Source organism: Podarcis liolepis (assembly GCF_965112155.1).
Source record: "Podarcis liolepis genome assembly, chromosome: 3".
NCBI classification, from domain to species: Eukaryota; Metazoa; Chordata; class Lepidosauria; order Squamata; family Lacertidae; genus Podarcis; species Podarcis liolepis.
In genome coordinates, this window is record NC_139557.1 from 17,722,888 (window position 1) to 17,743,415 (window position 20,528).

General features: G+C 37.1%; 2 protein-coding genes across 11 annotated transcripts in view; one reads left to right on the top strand and one right to left on the bottom strand.

Moving 5' to 3' along the window:
- Positions 1–20,528, top strand: part of MACROD2 (mono-ADP ribosylhydrolase 2) — a 993,596-nt gene that overhangs the window by 56,500 nt on the left and 916,568 nt on the right. The window lies entirely within an intron of this gene.
- On the bottom strand, positions 940–14,022 carry FLRT3 (fibronectin leucine rich transmembrane protein 3). 2 transcript variants are annotated; one of them, XM_083495596.1, is made up of 3 exons: positions 13,754–14,022; positions 5,693–6,272; positions 940–4,114 (listed from the first exon to the last, which is right to left on the bottom strand). In XM_083495596.1, exon 3 carries the CDS (start codon positions 4,060–4,062, stop codon positions 2,113–2,115), a length of 1,950 nt encoding a protein of 649 aa, XP_083351722.1. In that variant the 5' UTR covers positions 4,063–4,114; positions 5,693–6,272; positions 13,754–14,022; the 3' UTR covers positions 940–2,112. The 2 variants fall into 2 exon arrangements, with proteins under 2 accessions (XP_083351722.1, XP_083351721.1); XM_083495595.1 differs by having other exon boundaries at positions 5,561–6,272.

Consider the following 20,528-nt stretch of genomic DNA (forward strand, 5'->3'; position numbering starts at 1 on the left):
TGCACTTTTCTATTAAAGATCAATTACCATGAACAATAGCTTAAAGTACCCTTAACTTGTGTGTGTGTGTGTGTGTGTGTGTCCGTGTCCGCTTGTCTGTGTAATATATGAAGTGAGGTGGATGATGTAAGAATTATCATGTCCAATCGATTAACAACAACTAGAAATACAACAATTTGGTGTTTTAAGGCAATGGTTTTAAAGCATTGGAGCTCAAAAATATATGAAGTCAGATTATTGGCACAACATATTTGTAGAACAATTGCAGGAATGGGGCAGCCCAGATCTTAATTTTTTTTCTGTCCTTGGGGAGGCAGGACAAGGACTTCTCCACGTGAAGCAACTATGTTCCCTAGATTCCCATGTTATGGAGGACTTCATTGTGGACTTTCAGTTCGTGCTGGGATGCAGATATACTAGAAACATAATGTGGTCTCAGGGTCAATCTGCTGTTGTGACATGGTTTGCCCTCTTTTAAATGTGCTGTCCTGGGAGACTACCCAGTCTGCCTCTATGGCTGGCCTGGCTCTGCCAAAAATACAGACATGTTGTCTTACCTCCCCCAAATCACACACTTTAAAATCATTGCAGAAACATCATGTAAATGTAGAAGATAATCCAGTTAACAATTTCAATAATTTCAAGATCAATGCTGTCCCATATCTATAGCCATTCATCACCCTAGTAAAAGAATTCCTGAGAAAACTGTCTCCTTGTACTTAAATGACCTAGTTGTATCAATTTTAACTTCCCTCCTTCTATTCTGTAATATTCTAGCTGTGGCAGGAGAAAAGAACTTGTTATATCCTATCATGTTTGGTTGAACTAGGAAGAAATTCAGGTTTTACCTCCCAGATGGAGTTAGTGCAGAAACATTCTAAATATTCAATTGGTGTAACACTGTGTGTGTGTTTGTCTAATGAGGTTAAGAAGAGCACTTAGTTTATGATACTTCATTTTATATTTTATTCAGCATTGAGACCAATATCTTTCCATAATTAAGTGTATGTGTGTGAAAAGTTTGTTCCCAGTTAAAAGCGGAACACATATAACTTTCGATCAAGGCACATACAAGACTGGCCAAAGGGCGTTCAATGCACTTTGGTTTTCATTTGGGGAATAATAGTTATGGCAACAAAATGTCTTGGGTATTAAACATTAAATAGATCACAACTAAGTAGAAAGCCAGATCAAAGTATCTTCACTTGTGTGTTTGTTAATATTCAGATAACTGTGATAGCAATGGGCAATATTCTCAATGGCAGTTGAAATATGTATAGTATACATTTAATTGCATATATAGTATATGCTTTCATGACATCAGAAGAACTGCAGTTAGCAATTATACAAGTTCTCTTATAGAATGATGAATAAATTTAGGTTTGGACATTTATATGTTTAGGGTAGTCTTAGATTTTATTTTTCATAAAAATAAGAGCTGACCCTGCTTTTATGCATTTAGATCAGTAATATGTGCTTTATTCTTGTTTCATCTGCCCTACCTAGACAACAGCTATCTGTTGCAGTATCCTATTACTTACAAATCTGGTTATAGCTAAGTAGCTGGTATTGCCCACTACTTTTCACATTAGGTTTTTAGTTGTTTTATGTATTTCAGATACCCAAGATTGTATTTTGATCAATTTCGCAGTCACTTCTGAACATTTTCAGTTTGCCAGTTACGAATACCAAAGTGAAAATGGCCTGTGCTTATACTTACAAGGATCTCAAATGTATGCAAAGTCCTGATTGTTCAACACAGCAAGAAAATTCACTTTCACAGTCAACAAGTCATCTTACTCAGTAGAACACAAAAGTTAAATGGTCTGTAATTTCAATATTAGCAAGGAAAATACAGTACAAATTACTAAAAAATACTAAAATATAGAATTGTTTTCAGGCATCCTTGCTACATTAATCGCAGCAGTCACCTGAAATTTGAAACTTTTAATAAAAAGTTCTTAAATATAAATTATATGGCAAATGTACAATACATTGCTTATTCAGTCTTTTAATCCAGTGTTCTGCAGTAGGCCAGCAACCTTTTCAAGTTGCCATTCTTTGTGAGAAGGGAAAAAAGAAACCACCACAAGTCTTTAATTTCCTTTAGTATCATGAGTGTGAGTGATCTGAATCAGGTATACCACTGTCTCTGTAGCTTCTGTTACTGCTGCTTTCACTGTGGTTGTTTTTGTATAGATTCATCCCATTAGGTGGGAATATGGTATGTATTACAAATTCCTCCTTGGACACTTGTTCATTGTTCAGAGATATCATCTGAAAAGAAGTCTCCCTGATTTCTAAGATAGAATTGTCCTTCTTCGTTCCAGCTTCAGCATAATCATCTTTCCTCCTACGTCCTTTGCTGTACGTACAGTTTCTCGAGAACAAGGACCCATTCCTATGGACATACCAGCAGACTAAAGCCAGCAGAGCTATAGCTACTAGTGCCACTGCACCCCCTATGATGGCAGCCAAGGGCAAGCTAGAATTTTTGTATGGTTCTTTTTCTTGTTCATGGTTTAGGGTGGTTGTAGGATTGTACATTTTAAGGGGTGCAGTTTCAGTCTCTATACAAACAGGGGTTTCATCAGACAGATAGATGTTACTGGTTTCCATGGGAACCATGCATACACGGTATGGTGAGTCTGGCTCAAGTGCTGTAAGCAGATAGTCATTCCGGTCTCCTGTAACAATGGTTTCAGTTATAGATCCAAAGGCAGGACTGTGACCCATCTTGAGCCAACTAAGTCTTAAAGCAGTCATGGGTAGTGCAACTTTCCAAGAAATATGAATAGTCTCGGTGCTTACAGCCTTTACAACAATGGTAATGATTTCCTGCACTGGGGTAGCAGTTGTTCTGTAGTTTTTATGTGGATTAGGAGTCTTCATTTCAGGTGATTTGGTCACAGAAACTGGCCAGTGTCCTTGCACAGGGTATAAAGTGTTTGGTACTGAAGCAGTAATTTGGATAGTGCTTACAATATCCTCATCTTTGCAATCAAATAGCTCTGAATTGAGGTCTTTGATAGCCATCCCACGAACTTTCTCTGGGGCTTGACACATCAGTCCACGTACATTAACTCTGAGAGGCAGCATTTGCAACCAGTCACGAACCCATTTCATTTTGCACCCGCAGTGCCAAGGGTTGTTGCGAAGAAACAATTGGGTTATATTGTCCAGATCATCAAAGACACCCTGAGGTAAATTACTGAGATTATTATTGGACATATCTAGCCGATACAACTGTCGTAGGTACGCAAAAGCATTAGCTGATACATGATTTATATGGTTTTCTTGTAGATAAAGCTTTCTCAGATTTGTTCCTGGCAAATTTATTGGAGCTGCTGTAAGGGAATTACGGACCAATGAGAGTTCTGTTAAATTGACTAGATTCGTAAAGACTTTCTCGCCTAATCCATGATTGCTTAAGAGATTTCCATCTAAAACTAGACGTTTTAGATTTGTAAGGTCTTGAAGGGACAGCTCCGAAATTGTGGAAATGCGATTATCATCCAAGCGCAGTTCTTCTATTGTTTTAGGCAAGCCCCAGGGAATGGTGCTAAGGTGATTTCGAGAAAGAAAAAGAAGTCTAAGATAGATATTATCCCGGAATGCTCCATCTTCAATACTAACTGCAGAAACAGAGTTATCATCCAAATGTAATTCTTCCAGATAAGGAATTTGTGAAAGTGAATCATAAGTAATTGTCCTTATGTTATTTTCCTGCAAATGCAATTCTTTGACGTACTTTGGGAGGTTGGTAGGGAATTCATCCAAGCTGTTGTGGTATAAATAAATTCTCTCCACTTTGATCAAGGTTTTTAGCTCAGAAGGAATTCCAGCATTATTGATTTGATTGTTCTGAAGGTAAAGGGTTGTAGCGTCCTCTGGAATCCCAGTAGGAATTGATGTTAAGTCACGATCATTGCAGTAAATGAATCCTGCATCACAGCGGCATGCTGAAGGGCAGGACTTGGCACTGACAGAGTGAGGTGCCATTTTGAGCAAAAGCCCTATCTTTGTCCAAATTAGGATGAAATTCCAGGTTGCACTGATCATGGTCAAGTTGCAATGAGGTTTGCCCAGAGACTAGTGTTTGGTTTTCAGCAATCTAGAAAAAAAAATCAGATTAATAGTAGAGTACAGTGAAGTATCACTTTGAAATGAAAACAACATATCTAACAGCATAGTCCTATGTATGTTTAATTGAAGATAAGTCATAGTGTGTTAAATGGGGATTGCTTGCTTACACATGTGTATGGGATCGCCACCTAAAATTCCTGCCAAGAATTTACAATTACACGTAGGCATGAGTCTTAAATGAGGTTTGAGTGAGAGAAGTATTTGTCAATAATATTTATCCAAATCTATTTCCTGCATAAGAAGGCATTATTTGGCATCCCCACCCAAAGAGCTCCCTAAGGGGTTTGTTTCCCCAGGTCCCCTCCTCTTTTTGTTGCGCTACACCATAGATGGTAGTAGCTTGCTGTGCTGGCATAGGAACTTTTTTTAAAAAAAGAAACTTCAGTAACCTTCTGCATGTACACAGTTCACCCCACAATCGTTTTGTGCAGCTGCCTTGTACTCATAAGATGCGGGCACAATGGAACCTAAATTCACTACTTTACCACATTATGATACTGAAATTCATCTTTAGGTATTCAAACTCTCCTTAGACCACTGTTTTTTGCTGAAGTATGAATACTGAGTGAATAATTAGGGCACACTGCATGGTAACTAATAATGAACAGTGATGAAATGTGTTCCCTGTCTTCAACTATTCCATTGGAAGTACAATAAAGGTGTTAAACCTAAGTGGAAGCTTAAATATAGAACAGATTTCTCTTTACTTCTGCCTCAAGTAGATGGCATAGTGACAAAATTTTCATTTTAAACAGAATTGTCAACTTAGTAATACTAGAGACATGAAAGCTTGCATAAACCTCATGAAACATGTGATATAATCAGTTATTTCAATATTGCTTGTATATTACTTCATGGATTAGGCTGAAATCCTAACCATGCATACTCAGGTAAATTCCAGGTAGGTGGGAATAGGATTGCAGCCTTAGGATACTAATGATTTTCCTTAGTCATATAAAATAAAATAAGGTATGGAATATCTATATTTTATATCAAGGATTATTTTTTCTATTGCTCTGTAAAATTAAAAAGAAACAAAACAAGTTTTTGAAACTATTTTGTTTGCCAACAAAATGAACTGGTGTCCAATGAAAAACTTATCTTGCTGTTGAAGCAATACCGGTTGAGGTAATTAGGAGGAGTAACTCATTAAACATACTATGCTTTAATACCTGATATCTGACAATACTTTAAAGATGCATAGTTTCCTTAGCTTTGCCACTGTCTATTTAATTAATTTGTCATACTTACTAACCCATTTTTAAAAATATTTCTTTGGCAGTGCTTGCTTCTGTGTTGTTAACTGTTAGTTCTCTTTTACCTGTAGAATGTGATCATTGCAATGGTTTACTTTCGTGACCTGTGGAACTTAATTGTTCCACTTTCTAAAATAATATTTTGTTATGGAACCTACCTTATTTAAAGATGCGAGGGAACCTTTTGTGCTTGCTAGAATCCAGTTGGCATACGATTTTCTAGAAACCAAGTTGGCTTGGAGAAATTTATAGTTTAGTTCACGCAGCTGTATTTCCTTCACAGTACTTACTTAAATGATGCTTGTGAGTATAATATCTTTCCTGGTGAGCTCCACTATGTTCAATGAACATTCCAATAAAGTTTCATCATGGTAAATAAGCCCATCAGGCTGTTGAAGATAAAAGCTTCAGTTTCTGTTACTCTGCAGGAATGAGACTTTGAAGAAGAGGGAAGAGGTTTCTCTCTCCTTTTACCCCCAAGTGTGTGTGAACAACTTCTTTAACAAAAAAATTCTCGAATGCTTAGAAGTTCTTTTCATAATGTTGTGGCTAGAGATGGTAACTTCAGCTCTATGTGCTCAAAACAATTCGTGATGTTAAGGCTTGAATCATGATAGCTTCTTTTTTTCCGTCCACAGTCATCCAACTATAAACTTTGAACGTTGATGTGTCCTGATAAATCCATGCCTGCTGGGCTGCACCATTCACTTAGTGCTTGATCAGAATTTCCAGCTCAGCATATTTCCTCATTCTGTCTGAAAATGCCAGGTGCTCACTTCAGATGGTTTTTGTTTTAATTTTCTTGGGGAAACCAAAACATGCTAATACCAGTGACAGGGTTTCCTTTCTAAAATTTCATTCAGTTGGTGCCTGTAAAAGTAAGGAAAAAGCAAATTGTTATCCAAAAGTGATGATGAATTGCCTTGTGCAAACTTTTCTTGACTTAGCATTTTTATAATAATAAAGCCTCATTATGGGAATACTAATAGAGCAAAAATGTGAAGTTCTTGAATCAGATACACAGCTAAGTTCAGCATTGGAAGAAATTGGTCTAAACAAAACAGCAATGGAAGTCAGCTTTGATCAACGGACCAAAGAGAAACTGCTTTGCAAATGTGACACATGACTCTTTAGATTACAAATAGAGGCCTAGGTGCAGTGGATGGCATGCATACTACTGTTCATGGTCTTCTGCATTCAGGAGGCAAGACAGTTGCCGATAGTTTAAAATGTAAATCAGCAAAGGTATAATAACAATTTCTAATGCTCAGGTGTCTGTCTTAGTGACTGTAGTTCCGAGTTTATTCTCCAGGAGGAGGTAGTTAATTACAGTGCTGAACATTTCTAAAGTGTACAGTTAGATTGAAAATTGAAGCTATAATATTGTATTAACTATATTTTGACAACACAAGGATCCTTTCGGACCAGTCCTGCAGACTGATGCATTGCCAGGCTAGATTGTTCTACACAAGCAAGAAGAATGCTATGTTGTAATGTAAAACGTCATTTAAATGGTTTTAATATCTGCTTGTGGGTAACCTTTCCTTCTCATCCAGAAATTTAAACCCACCAAATATGGCTGCAATTCTAAGAAGGGCAAGTAGCATAGCTCAGTAGCTGAGGATATATTTTCTATGTGAAAAACCCTAAGTTCAGTCCCACTGCCAGTGAATAGACCATGGGGTGACGAACTTGTCGCCCATCAGCCCTAACCAGCAAGGCCAGTGGTCAGGGATTATTGGAGTGGTAGTTCCTCACACGTTTCTCACCCCCAGTATAGATGATACTGAGATAGATCGGCCATTGAGCTAACTCTCTTTAAGAGGGGAGGAGGGGGTAGCAAGGCTTCCTATGCTAATAAGTACACAGAATACAGCAGGACTAAAAATGCATGTGCATCCTTACGTTTGCCATGCACACTGAAATCTGCTTCACCTTTTACACTGTATCAGTTCTAATTAGAAATGAGTTTCTAAAGTACTCATTAGTACACACCAAAACATCTTTTAGACTATTGCTAGGTAATGTACACATTTCCAATGTATGTGAAATAGTACAAGCGTTCAGTTTCCTTTCTCTACCTTGTGCAACTCAGTCGTGTAAACACTTGTCTTCCTGTGCCACCAAGACTATTGGTACAGCCAAAGTATAATGCAACATTTGTTCAAAATTAATGTAAAGCGTTTCTGTTGTGATATGCAACATTGTTAAATGTTTGGTGTTTACCTATGGATTTCAGAATGTAACAGTCATCATCACCATCAGTTCTTAAGAGATGTGGATATATTAAAAATACGGTACTGAAACAAAATGAAATTTTCTGAAGTGATTAGTGATAAAAGACTTAGATTCTGCATAGCAGACTTAGATTCTGCATAGCACCATTACCTTGAAATGAAATGTAAAACAACAACTGAAGCCTGATAAATACCTTGGAGGACATTGCTCAATTAGCAAGTAGCCTTATTTGTTCAGCTGTCTAAATATTGAGGATACTATGAGGTTCTAAAGTTTATAATCAGTTTTTGAAGTTCATAATCCACTTTGGTTAACCAGCAAAGGAGAAATTACTATAGGTTTTTTTATAGTAAGACTGAGTAATAGGAAAGTAGTTTCAAGAAACGGAGAATAATTTATTTAGCAGAAGACATATACTGTGTGTAGGAATTAAATGTTAAACTACCTAAGTGATTAATTAAAGATAGTGGATTTTAAGTTGTATTGTTCTTGGGAAATGGATATCAAACTTAAATTGCTTGAAGAGTTTGGATACCTTACCTAGAGCAAAGAATGTACTTGTTCCTGGGAATCAAAAACTTTTATTTCACTTACCAAATGTTTCAAATGCATTCCCTTTTGGACTGTTTGCTATTCAAGCCCTCACTTATTGCCCCTATTGTATTAGCAGCAATGTTGGATTAAAATGAAAGCACTAAAGCTCATTAAGTTCTTGGGTTTTTAAAATCCCTACTCTCAAAATTACATCAAAACAAAAGGATAAAATAAAGCAAGTTTCATTGGAGGGGAAAAAAGACTGTTTCAAAAATGTGGATTAAGCTTCCAGCCCCCCTACCCCTTCTTTCAGCTAGAAGGGAACAGTTTTCTTTAGTTTTTATTTAATTTGATATCTTGCACTTCGCTTTTATATTCCAAGCTAGTGCTGAAAACAATGTGTTTGCATAATAAAGGCAGCAATGATCTGTCTCTACAGAAGGGAATCCTGCTGCCTTGCTCAGCCTTCTCTTTTCTAGAGCTGTCCTTACATATTCCCTGACATCAAGTCATTATAGCTGAGTTTGCAGGATGAAAAGAGAAATGCCCCCCACTGTTCAGAGACACTGTGGCCAGGTTTTCACAACATCAAATTGTGAGCTTCATGGGCCCATGGGTTTGAAAGAGAACATTAATTTTGAACAAAACAAAAAGAAAATGGAAGAAATCCTGGTGCACAAACGTTTTTTAAAAAACAGAAAGGTGTACAGTACTAGTTTTTAACTCTACCACTTCTCAATATATTAGTACCATGCTTGAAAAACTGTGGTGATAAATTCCTGTGGTTTTGTTCAATCAGTTGGTAATTAAAACATTTAGCTATTCAGACCTGAGAAACTATAGTGTGTCAAAGGCAGCACTGCACAAAAGGAGCCTTTTTACTCTGAATATTAAAGGTAACATAAAGATATTTATAACCAAAACTCTGATTTTAGTACTTTATGCTATGATGTGGGTCAACTACCTATCCTAAAACTTTAAAAAAGTAGTTAGAATATGTGAATTTGTGTCTTCATTTATGATATACTGATGTAAAAGGCTGTGCTTTCATTCTAGCAACTATCCACAGCAGTGTTCTGAAGATTCAGATATATCTCTTTAGGCTATAAATGTCAACAGTATGACAACCAGAATTAATTCAGCTTTGCTGTACAAAAGTGATTGTTCAGCGATTTTGGTTTTGCATAGCCATTTGATTTATTTCATAGTGCCCTCTGTGGATTAAAGAAAGTGTCTGCTCCTATATATAATGTGCTCAAGTGCATTGAGATTATTGCTTTGGACTTCTATCAGCCATTCAAAAGCAGGGATATTTTCAACAAGCTTTGCTTGTTATAATGTTAATTTGGTTAAACATTACTCAGTTGTATTGAAAATGAAGTGTGCAACATGTTTTCTTAGGTGTACTACTCAGGGTTGGTTAGTAGTGACAGCAAAATATTTTCTAAGCACCCTGTTTCATGAGCATGGGGACCCTCATCTTTTGTTTAAAGTTAGGCAAGCAGAAGAAGCTTAAAATATCCTTGTGAGGGCTAAAGAATGTCAAGCTTTGTTGAGAAGTTGGGCTTCTGAGTCTTTACTTTCTTTTAGCAACATTTTCTTTGGCTTATGGAAATAACCATATTTAACAATTGTATCACATTGAAATATCACATCATTTCCATGTGTTATTCGTTACATTAAGCATGATCATTGGAGTAAACAGTTTCCCCATAAGTTTTAAATTAAGGTTCTGTAAAACGAAACTAATGTTGAGTTGGTATGATCACCTATCTTAGCCCTTCCCATGCTAAAGCTGGTAGTAAATTTGCATTTTCATAGTATATATGAAGGCCACCATTATTTGCTGGTGAACATAAATATGATTATGCTTATTCCATGAAAATACAACTTTTAAAAAAGTAACTCCCATTGAGAAGATATAGATGATCCCTAACTTTTAAACGTGAGAAGTGTAACGAACTGCCCACCCCCTCCCGAAAAGCATGAACTCTTATTTGTTCATAAATTGCAGTAGGGAACAATAAATAGCACTTTGCAATCCTGGCCCTAGCCATCCTCATTTGGCAGGAAGAGCCACTGATTTCAGTGGTGCTTGCTTGCACATCAGTAGGTTTAGGTATGCAGCCTTACAATGTTGGCCTCTGCATTTTTACTCAGTAAGTAAGTCCCTCTCAGTTTAATGGGACTTACCTCCAAGTAACTGTATTTAGGATTGCAGTGTTTGTCAGCTGTAGCTTGTAGATTACCTTTAGAAAGCTGCTAAACTCACCTAGTCACAATTAGAGAACAATTGCTTTGACTTGTTTAAAATTTTTGGACCAATCTTTGCTTTCATACATTTTGCCAAAGTGGTACTTGGAGTAGGCCTTAACAAATTCTTGGCACACCTCAAGCTCAAGCACACCTCATACTTTAATATTTTTTGTCTTCCTTACTTTCTGATAGCTTATGTGTGGTTGGGTAGGAACTGCTTTTAACACTTCCAAGTGATGTATTTTACTTTAATACTACTAGATTTATATTGAACTATTCTAATGCTGATATTTGAAAATAAATTACTGCCTTGTTTTGCTAACATCAGTTTTTAACATTGCAATGTATTTCTTGTCTGTTTACTTATGATTCTTAAGCACACTTAGATGTAAGCATATTCCACTGAAATCAGTTGAACATATTTCCATGTGACTGGGGTGTCATAAATATTAACTCACATCCTGATTCAACTGAAATAAATGTCAGGATTTGCACCTTCAACCCAGAGGAGAAATATGCATTGTTGGCATCTAATACACATTATATCTATATATAGCTTTTAAAAAATAACACGGAAAGTACACACTCATACTCTATCTTGCCTCTTTCAAATTCAGAAAAAAAATACAAAAATACAAATAAAGATAAATATAGATACAGAAAACAATTACTTTTTTTCCTTTAAGACAGGGCTCTTTTTTCCTCAAGGCTCTGATTTCTGTGACTTTAGTGCAGCAATTTTGCCCACTGGGGGGTAGCATACACTGCAAGAAATCTCTTTTCAGCGGCTGCAAGTCTGCCTTTCCCCCCCAATGCTGTTGTCCAGTTTCTCTGTTTTAATCACAAAGGCTTCTGGAGAGAGAACACTGAAGGATTCTAAGGGGGTGGGGTGCAAAAAGCATTTACAATACTTCTAATGGCAATATTAATCAGTTAAATTCATTTGCCCAGGAGAATGAGCTCTAAAACTTAATATCATTTGAAGTTTTCTTCAATAATGTAAATCAGGTTTGATGCTAGGAAGGTGGCCATAGCTACTTAAAGGAAAAGACATAGAGCTGGGGAAAAAACTTTGAGTGGAAGGTAATTATAATGGTAAATAATTCTGGAAATTTGAACAGTCACCGGGAGAGAATTGGATGTCAGACTAAAATTCTAATCCTTGGAATCTTGTGCACTTTAATCTAGTATATTAAATGTCATAAATTATGTTTGTTTACCTCGCTAGACATAGGTAAATAAACATTAACAATAAAAATACAGTGCAGCCTGACTTCAGTGGCACAAACTGTAGCTTTCCCTCAAACTCTTCAGTTTTAATCCAGATAATAAATTTGTAAAAGCTTCCTGTATATAAGAAGTAGTACTATAAACATAGCTTGAACTTCTTATTGCTTGGAGAGTATAGCTTCCCATAGGAAACAGAGCAAGAGATAATTAATAATCTTCCAAAGCCTGACAGACCCTAAATTTCAATTAAACTTTCTCTAACTTGTTTCACTTGATAGGAAAGAACTGTCATTGACTATAAAATAATAGCTTGTGAATGCTTCATCCTCAACACTACCTAGCGTGATCCCATTGTGGAAGTAATTTTAATTGTCCAGTGATGTCACATTTTATAGGAACAAGTTGGTGTAAGACTTCAACTTGTACATGGCAGTCCCTTTCTATAAACTCTTTTTAAAAAGTAGAGAATTAACCTCTACCTCTAACCCTCCCTCTCTCTCTCTCTCTCTCTCTCTCTCTCTCTCTCTCGCAATTGCCCACTGATTGTAGTATTCATTTAGTTCTGTGCATAACAGTGAATAGTCTTTGCATTACTTCCACCAACTTTGTGACTGTAGTGATTCCTGCAGTTTCAAAGTTACAGCTTAAATAAATCATGTAATTCACTTATTAAATTGCTTACTGAATTTTAGGTTTTGAAACTGAAAAAAGAAAGATAAATTACATGGAAAGCATGAAGCTTTGTTAAGTGGACGGTGCTTTCTATTGGTTTTTAATACATTTTCCATATTACTTCTGTAAACCACATCTCTTGGGCAGATCTAAGCAAAGTACTGCAGAAGAAAAATAAACTAAAATAGCAATTTACATGCACATGCAACAGTCAAAGTGTAAAATGATACTCAATTAATTTTGTTCATTAGGCCTTGTTTAACAACTTTTTAATAGTTAATTGTATATCAAAAGGGATATAGGCTGATATGTTATGGATGCTAACTTAACCAACCAACATGGATAATTTTAAATTTTCTGTTAGGAATTAGGTTTATGCTGCTATGATAGGTTTTGCTTACCTTGATCCTTTTTGAGACAGGCCTGTTGCATTCTTAAACTATTTGAAACCATTTTGTTTCACATGCATACCCTAGAGTTTCCTTATAAATATCAATTGCAGTGTTTTACTTATGCTGTAGTTAAAAAAAATACATGGCCACAGACAAGCTTAAAATATGGAGGCAGCATGAGCTTAACATGTGGAGACAATAGATTTTCAGAGGACTATGATATTCTAAAAACTTCATGTTTGATATAGCCAAAAATGATTCTTTTAAAAATTCAATATGGCAATTTCTGTCCCACTGTTTGCATGAGCCTCTGTTCAAAAGCTTAGGTCTGTTAATTTGTCTGACTAGATTTATTGGCTTATTATGCACGTCACATACTGTATTTGATCATGCAATGGCTTTTGCAATACATTGAGGAAAGAATATCATACGGTGAGTGTGAGTGGTGGGCTTACGTGCTAAATTGTATCAAGCAATATATGGCTTTAGCACTATGGATTTGGGAAACAGTAATGCAGGCTTTAAAACCTAGGTGTAGCTGTTTACCCTTTACCAAAGATTATAAAAGTTCCTCCAAGTAGACGAAGACATTTGCTCCTGGACAGAGCACTCATTTTCTGTGATGAATTTTTGATTATCTCTTTCCATAGCTGTGAAACTAGTATTAAGAGAACACGCCACATATGCAGCATTGGCCACATTGGAAAACATGCAGCTTGAATTTTGGTGTGCTCTGTAGCTCTTAGTTAAAACACATTTGTAAAGTCTTCCATTTGATGATTTAGATTGGAACGCTTGTAAAGAGCTAGACTGAACAATTGTTTCCAACCATCAGACACATAGCCCCCCTCACCCCACCCTGAAAGAAACCTTGAATTATATACAGTTGCAAACCCTACTTTTGCTTAGCATTGTAGTTTCAAAGCAGTTTTCTTCAATCTCCCTTCTAACTCCTTCTGCTATGCTGAATTTTATAATGCCTGGGTGGGAAAAATCAAACTTGAGTGCAAATTAGAAGGAATTACTTACCAGTAGGATGAAGTAGAAAATATATATCTATAAAGAAATTCCATTTATAACTGCAGAATAGCAATAATTCCAGTAACGGTTATAAAACCCTCAGTTTCAGATTCCACAGACAAAAAGAAGCAGCAGCAGCAGCAGCAGCAGCAGCAGCTATTGTATGAGCTCTCGCTATGTCAAATCACTTCTCCCTCACTGAGAAGGAGTGAGGGGGGAAGCATTCCAGTTACGTGCACACAGCCCACCTCCGAAGTCTGAAGTTAAAGCTTTCACCTAACAGTGGTTGAATAAAGAGGTGATGTCATAAATGGGCAGGTCTTTGGCTCTGCTTCAGTCAGGCAACTGGATAAGCAGGCTGTCAAAAGATTACATTACAGACACCAGAGGGCGCCGGAGAAGGAAAATCCAGGATTGCATGCCAAAACCAGAGCTGTGCTATATTACAGTTCACCAGCTTTAGATACGTGCCAAAAACATTTCAGTCATCTCCAAATCGAGTATTTTTTTTCGTCAGCATGCAGATATGCGGCTTTAATACATTTGTGCAACTTTTACAGTTTTCACTTAAAATAGTTGGGAATTGCCACAGTGAAATGTATTGACAATACATTCATTATTTGATCCTTACATGGACCTAGCTAATGCTTTAAGTTAAAAGTTGGAGGACCAACCATAATTAAACTACTACTAGAGGGTCCTCAGCAAAAACTTTTAAATAACTCCTCTGGTGATAATCCCTTTCTGGAGACATTTTAAATGAAAAAACAAATGTGTTATTTTAATGCTCATAATGGTAAGGCTAGATAATTTAGAAGTGCTAATATTCAGTATTTACCTTCAACTGTAGCAAAGGGGTGGAGTTTCTTGCAAGGCTGTTTTGTTTTTGTTCTTATATAAAAAAGTAGAAAACTGCCTCAGAGATTATTGAGAGAAAGTTAGTTTTAGGAATTGTGAATCAGTAATAAGATGTGTGTCAGTGTTACGCATAGCTTATTTTGGTGGTGACAGGCATCAATACTATATGCTTACACCCTGGAAGCCAGTGCTGTTCCTTGGAATGAGGAGACTGCAGATTACAAATTGTGTGTTAGGAAACGGGGTGGAGGGAGATAAACCATTGCAGATACTCATGTCTGTTATCTCATTTATTTATTTGTGCTATCTCACAAGCATATTTGAATATACTTGGTATCTTACATTGCAATTTAGCTTTCTTTCACTAGTTGTTTATTAACTGGAGTTTGGTTCCTGCAATTGGCATTTCCCAATGTCTATGTTTCCTTCCAGTATATGAGTTGCCTCTGAATCCATTCAGTTGTAGACTATGTCAAGCATTTAGTTGCATTTTCTTCATTAGATCCATTTTCTTTATCTCTGTGGTAGAGCAAGCACAGTGTGCTCAACAACGAGACTGGATGCTATCAGATTGACCTTTCTGGGGTGCAATCCAGGCCATTGTGTATGGAAGTCCTGGGCTGCCCAGATGACACAACCTGCCTCTTGGCCTCACTCATGTGGTCCAAAGGAAAGCAATACATTTGGCACCAGCTTGGAGTTGCTGGAAGGAGGCATACAAAACACCACCCTCCCACCTTAAGGGCTCTCCTTGTGATTTGTGTAGGGTTTACTCCTTAGCCTTTTCTTCCAAAGATGTCCCACACAGTAAGCACATAAGAACTGTGTGCTGATCTCCTTTGTTAATTGATTGCACTTTTTGTTGAGATCTGAAGACAGAAAGGCCAAGCTTAATTAAGTTCACAAGAGATCTAGTCATTTAAAGCTCCATGGCTATGGAAATCATTAGGAATCTAAGAAACTGGGGGATAAAAAAAGGTGGAAACATTTAACCCTGTACTTTTCTAGAGTGTCATTATACATTTGCTTAAAGGAGCAGACAGATTACATGTCTGTGTTTTGGATTAATGGAAGTTCAGTGCAGAATATTGTTCAGTAGTTGTTTGAGGCATTTCTTTGTTCTGCAAAAACCTTCCTCCCCCATTTTTTTTTTAAATCTCTGAAGTTTAGTCCACTGAAATCAACATGTTGTAGTAGTGCATGTTATACCTCTACATGTAGCAGTGGAAAGTTAATAAAAGATATGTAGAATGCACATTCAGCTATCTTAGTCTGTGAAGCTTAGCCAAGTGCTTAATGCATCAGCTAGAAACTGTAACAAATCTTCTTGAACAATTCCAAAGGGCCCTAGAGAAATAATTAGATTTTACCAGGTCACAACTGCCACGGAATACTAAAAGGTTTTTGAAAATGCTACATCAGATTCCCCTTGTATTGCCTTTACTATTTAGACTCCATAGGTGCCTGCTGTTCATCTGTGTGCAGAAAGGTGGGTTATTTGCCAGAACAAGGTGTAGGTTGAGGATATGGCTATTACTAAAACAAAGTGTTATATCACTTGTTCCACTGCATAATGTAGTGTAAGGACAGTGTGTGCTAGAAAAGCAACAAATTTCTCTATCCAATTAAAAAGTAACAAAAAGGGTTGTAGATAGGATTTTGTTTACTGAACATTGCAGGAGATATTGGTTGCCACAAAAAATGGAGTTAGTTGTTGTAAGTGACATATATTGATATTTAATGTTAGTAAATAATGATTTCCCTGGTGACAGATTGGTGTATGAATCAGAACTGTAGTTTGATTAGCCGAATGGATTTCTAATTATAAGACTTCGGTAGTTGTAGTACAACTATTTTTCTTTTGTGATCCAAATGATACTAGTATGTTATCTATAATACACTGTTTAATAAATAAAGTCAAACCCTGTTTGCCATGAAACCACCATGTTGACATGGGGTGGGGGTCATATGTACCTCAACACTGAAGAAAATTTATGATACTTTCTGTCAGTCTTCTACTACTCCATACTACAGGTAGTCCTTAACCATGATAAGGTGTAAAGTACCATGTAATTTAGTGAAAAATCTGTGGGGTTTTTTTTTGGGGGGGTCAAATCTATACCTGTCGGGATAAGAACAAAAAATTGATATATGTAATGTGATAGGCGTTAAATTGAACCTGCCTAATGCTGTTAAAATATCATGTATAGAAGTGCTTTTGATGTACCCATGAGAAAGGAATATAGAGGGTGAAAAAGCAATATTTCATCTGTTTTCATAAAAGACAAATTATTTATTTCCGTAACTTGACTACATTCATCTTTCTCCAATTCGTAATGATACTGCAATCGCATCTCAAATCAGAAATCCAATCCAGAGATCATTCTTTATTATAACAAAACTAATGGTGGTATAGACACCCATGATCAGACGGGAGCTAAATACACTCCAAACACATTTCATGTTGGAAGTTATTTATGAAGTGACCATGGACATAATTAGGCTAACTTCAACCATGCCCATGTACTGGACCAGGCATCCCCAAACTCGGCCCTCCAGATGTTTTGAGACTACAATTCCCACTATCCCTGACCACTGGTCCTGTTAGCTATGGATGATGGGAGTTGTAGTCCCAAAACATCTGGAGGCCAAGTTTGGGGGTGCCTGTACTGGACCATCACCACCAAAAAAAGGTTGTACTGGAATGGTTGAAGTTACCCCTGGACCAATGGAATATTTATATTATTTATATTCCACATTTCTTCAAAGGAGCTCATGGTGATGTACATGGTTCTCCCAAGTGAGGATCTGAACCCTTTTTTCTCCCAGGTCTTAGTCCAACAATCTTAACTGCTACAGCACATGTTAATGTATAAGGATTTATGCATGCAGAGAAAAAGGACAAGAAAGGGTTAATTTCGATGTGCTGTTTAATTTGGGTGTGTTTGGTCCTGCACCTGCAGCTTGTTAAATATGTGAGAATGACTCAGCACAAGCTACAGGTTTTTTAAAGGTTCAGATTATGTATTTATTTCATTTATATCCCACCTTTTCTCCAGGGAACTTAAGGTGGCATACATGCTTCTCTCCTCACCCCCCATTTGATCCCCACAACAACCCTGTGAGTTAGGTAGGGCTGAGAGGCAGTGACTGGCCCAAGTGAGCTTCATGTCCAAGTGGGAATTTGAACCCTGGTCCCTCAAGTCCTAGTCCAGCACTCTAACCGCAATAGCACACTGGCTCTCCGTATAAATGCTGTTGCATTTAAGGCAAGTTTGCTCTTGGCTCCCGCCCTTGGCCCAGAGCATAATCTATGCTGCGGGGAAGACTGTATCTACAGCTGTATGTAACTGAAACTGCATTATACGGTCAGTAAAGCAACTGACTCTTCCTATAACGGGTGTTTCTCTGTTATTTTGGCACACTCCGCTGGCATTAGGATGGGCACTCTGCGCATGCCTCAACACTAAAGCACACCAATACAGTTTTACTTCCATGTCACCTTCCTGTATATTTTTTAGTTTTATTGGGCTACGGCTCCAAACTTATGTACACTTATTAATCCAGAATAGGGTGGGTTTTTTTGCTCATCAGAGATCGTTCTTCTTACTTCAGATGACACCAAACTTTCTGAAGTACAGAGCCTTATGCCAGGTAAGGCCACATGATAGTATTGCAACATCTGTTTCAGTCTTTTAAAGGTCAAGTGAGGCAGCCAAGATTGAGCACTTGGTGTACCACTGGAAAGAGTTTTGCAACACTGTCATGGTTGTGCATGCAACTCCTCCAGTCTGAACTATCATAGCATTGTTGCATCCATGACTCTGATTGCACTTTGGCATTCTTTTTCCCTGATAAAAAAAGGAACACTGCCACTTTAACATGGAAGCTTTGCCTGTTCTTCAAAGGCTAGGAGATTTAGGTGTGTTCGACTGCTTCTTCTGGCCTAGGAAAAGAACCTTTTGAAAGGGCAGGGAACAGTAAATGTGACAAATGTGTCTACACATCTACAATCAATAGCTTCTTTGTCAGGGAAGCAAATCAGCATTCAGGTTGCATCCATATAACAATATTTTATTTAACAAAATTTATATACTGCTTGTTTGTAAGAGAATAATGGTTTACGTTTTCTGTGCATTATATCAGCTGCTGAACTGGGAACTATGATATAAATAGGATGTTGGAAATATGTGTGGGAATGCACATCTAACTGTGGGTGCTCTCTATCTGCATTACATTCAGACAGTGCACATTGAAATATGCATCTCTATTCATATCTTGCATGAAATAGCCATGCATAAGCTACATTTTAAAGTAAGGTTGGAACATCTGTGCTTTGATTTCTCAATACACACAGAGGAGTGGGAAATTAATAGCTTGTCTATCTTGATTTAATTATTTTATTTATTTATTTTCCATACAACCAAAAAACAGAAAGCAACTTAAAACCAAAACATCTTCAGATCTAGTCGTTCCTGTTTCTGGATTATTGGATAGAGTGAAGCTGAGGATCCCTTGTTAGTTTATGAGTCTTCTATGTTTTACTCATGGGGTATGTTTTACATGCCCCTGTCAAGTCAATTAATATGAGGAGGTGGGATCCCTTTTACTTCCAGTATGCATCACACCACTTCTTTGATCACTCAGACCTTCCTCCCCACTGCTCCCCCTGAAAACTCCTCCTTTGATATTGACATTTCTCTCTTATTTCAGTGAATTGGCACCTTCCAAGTATGCAAGGACTACTAGTCTTGATTCTTTACAAAACACTGTTTTGAGGAAAAACAAAACATGATTCTATTATGTCAAATGACCATAGAGCAGTTGCTCCTTGAGGAGAAAGTTCTCCTTGTATGTAATAAAATGGTTACACTTTACAATGCAAGATACCCAAACAAGTCAAAGAGCTGAGCTGAGGATTTGATAGAGAAAGAGGATGAGAAAGTCTTCAGATCATTAATCCTCAATGACTAACAGTTTCTAGGCAATAGGACTTTATTTTCCATTAGGTAAGATGGTGGCGAATAAACAAACCTTTTGCATTTAAAAAAAAAAAATCTGAGCTGGGGGAGGGCTTCTAATCAACAGCCAAGTGTTAACTTCACCTTTGAGATTTTAGCACTTGAAAATCAAGAGGATCTAGCAGCTTTTCAAAATACCAAACACTTGCCAAACCGAGGGATGCATCTGATCTTGCTTTCTATGCATAAAATTTTTAATGTTAGATGAGCTGCATCTATTTTCCATGGAAAGTTCCACAGAGCTGTTCCACCAGGCCTTTTGTCAGGGCGCAGCCTGACCCCCTCCTATGGCAATCTGCACAAAATTTTGCTTGATGGTTGCCATTAATTTGATTTTAATTTGATTTAATTAATTTTATAATGAATGTTTTAGAATGTTGGACTATTTTGATTGTTGTTAGCCACCCTGAGCCCAGCTTCGGCTGGGGAGGGCGGGATATAAATAAAATTTATTATTATTATTATTATTATTATTATTATTATTATTATTATTATTATTTTCTATACCAGCTTCTGCATTTGCTATAGAAAATAGACATAGGTGAGTCTATGTGAACTCTCACCCTTCACCACCTGCTGTTGCTGAAAGGATGTTAATTCCATGTAGAAAAATCGTTATGTATGGAATCTCTGACCAAGAGTCAAGTGAATGCAGTGCCACTCAATGGAGGCAAGCTTCTGCATTGTAGGAAAATGTGTACTTATTGTTTACATATCAGTAGCTGTGATGAAAATTCAAATTGCTTTTTTGTTGGGTACAGCCCTGTAAGGGCATTTATTTAGAACATACGTAGGCCACCTTTAGGAGTTAAAACACCATGAAGGCAGATTTCATGATGAAATATTAAGATGCATCACAATACAACCAAAGTTTTCCATCCACTAATAAAACCAGCTGTAGCAAA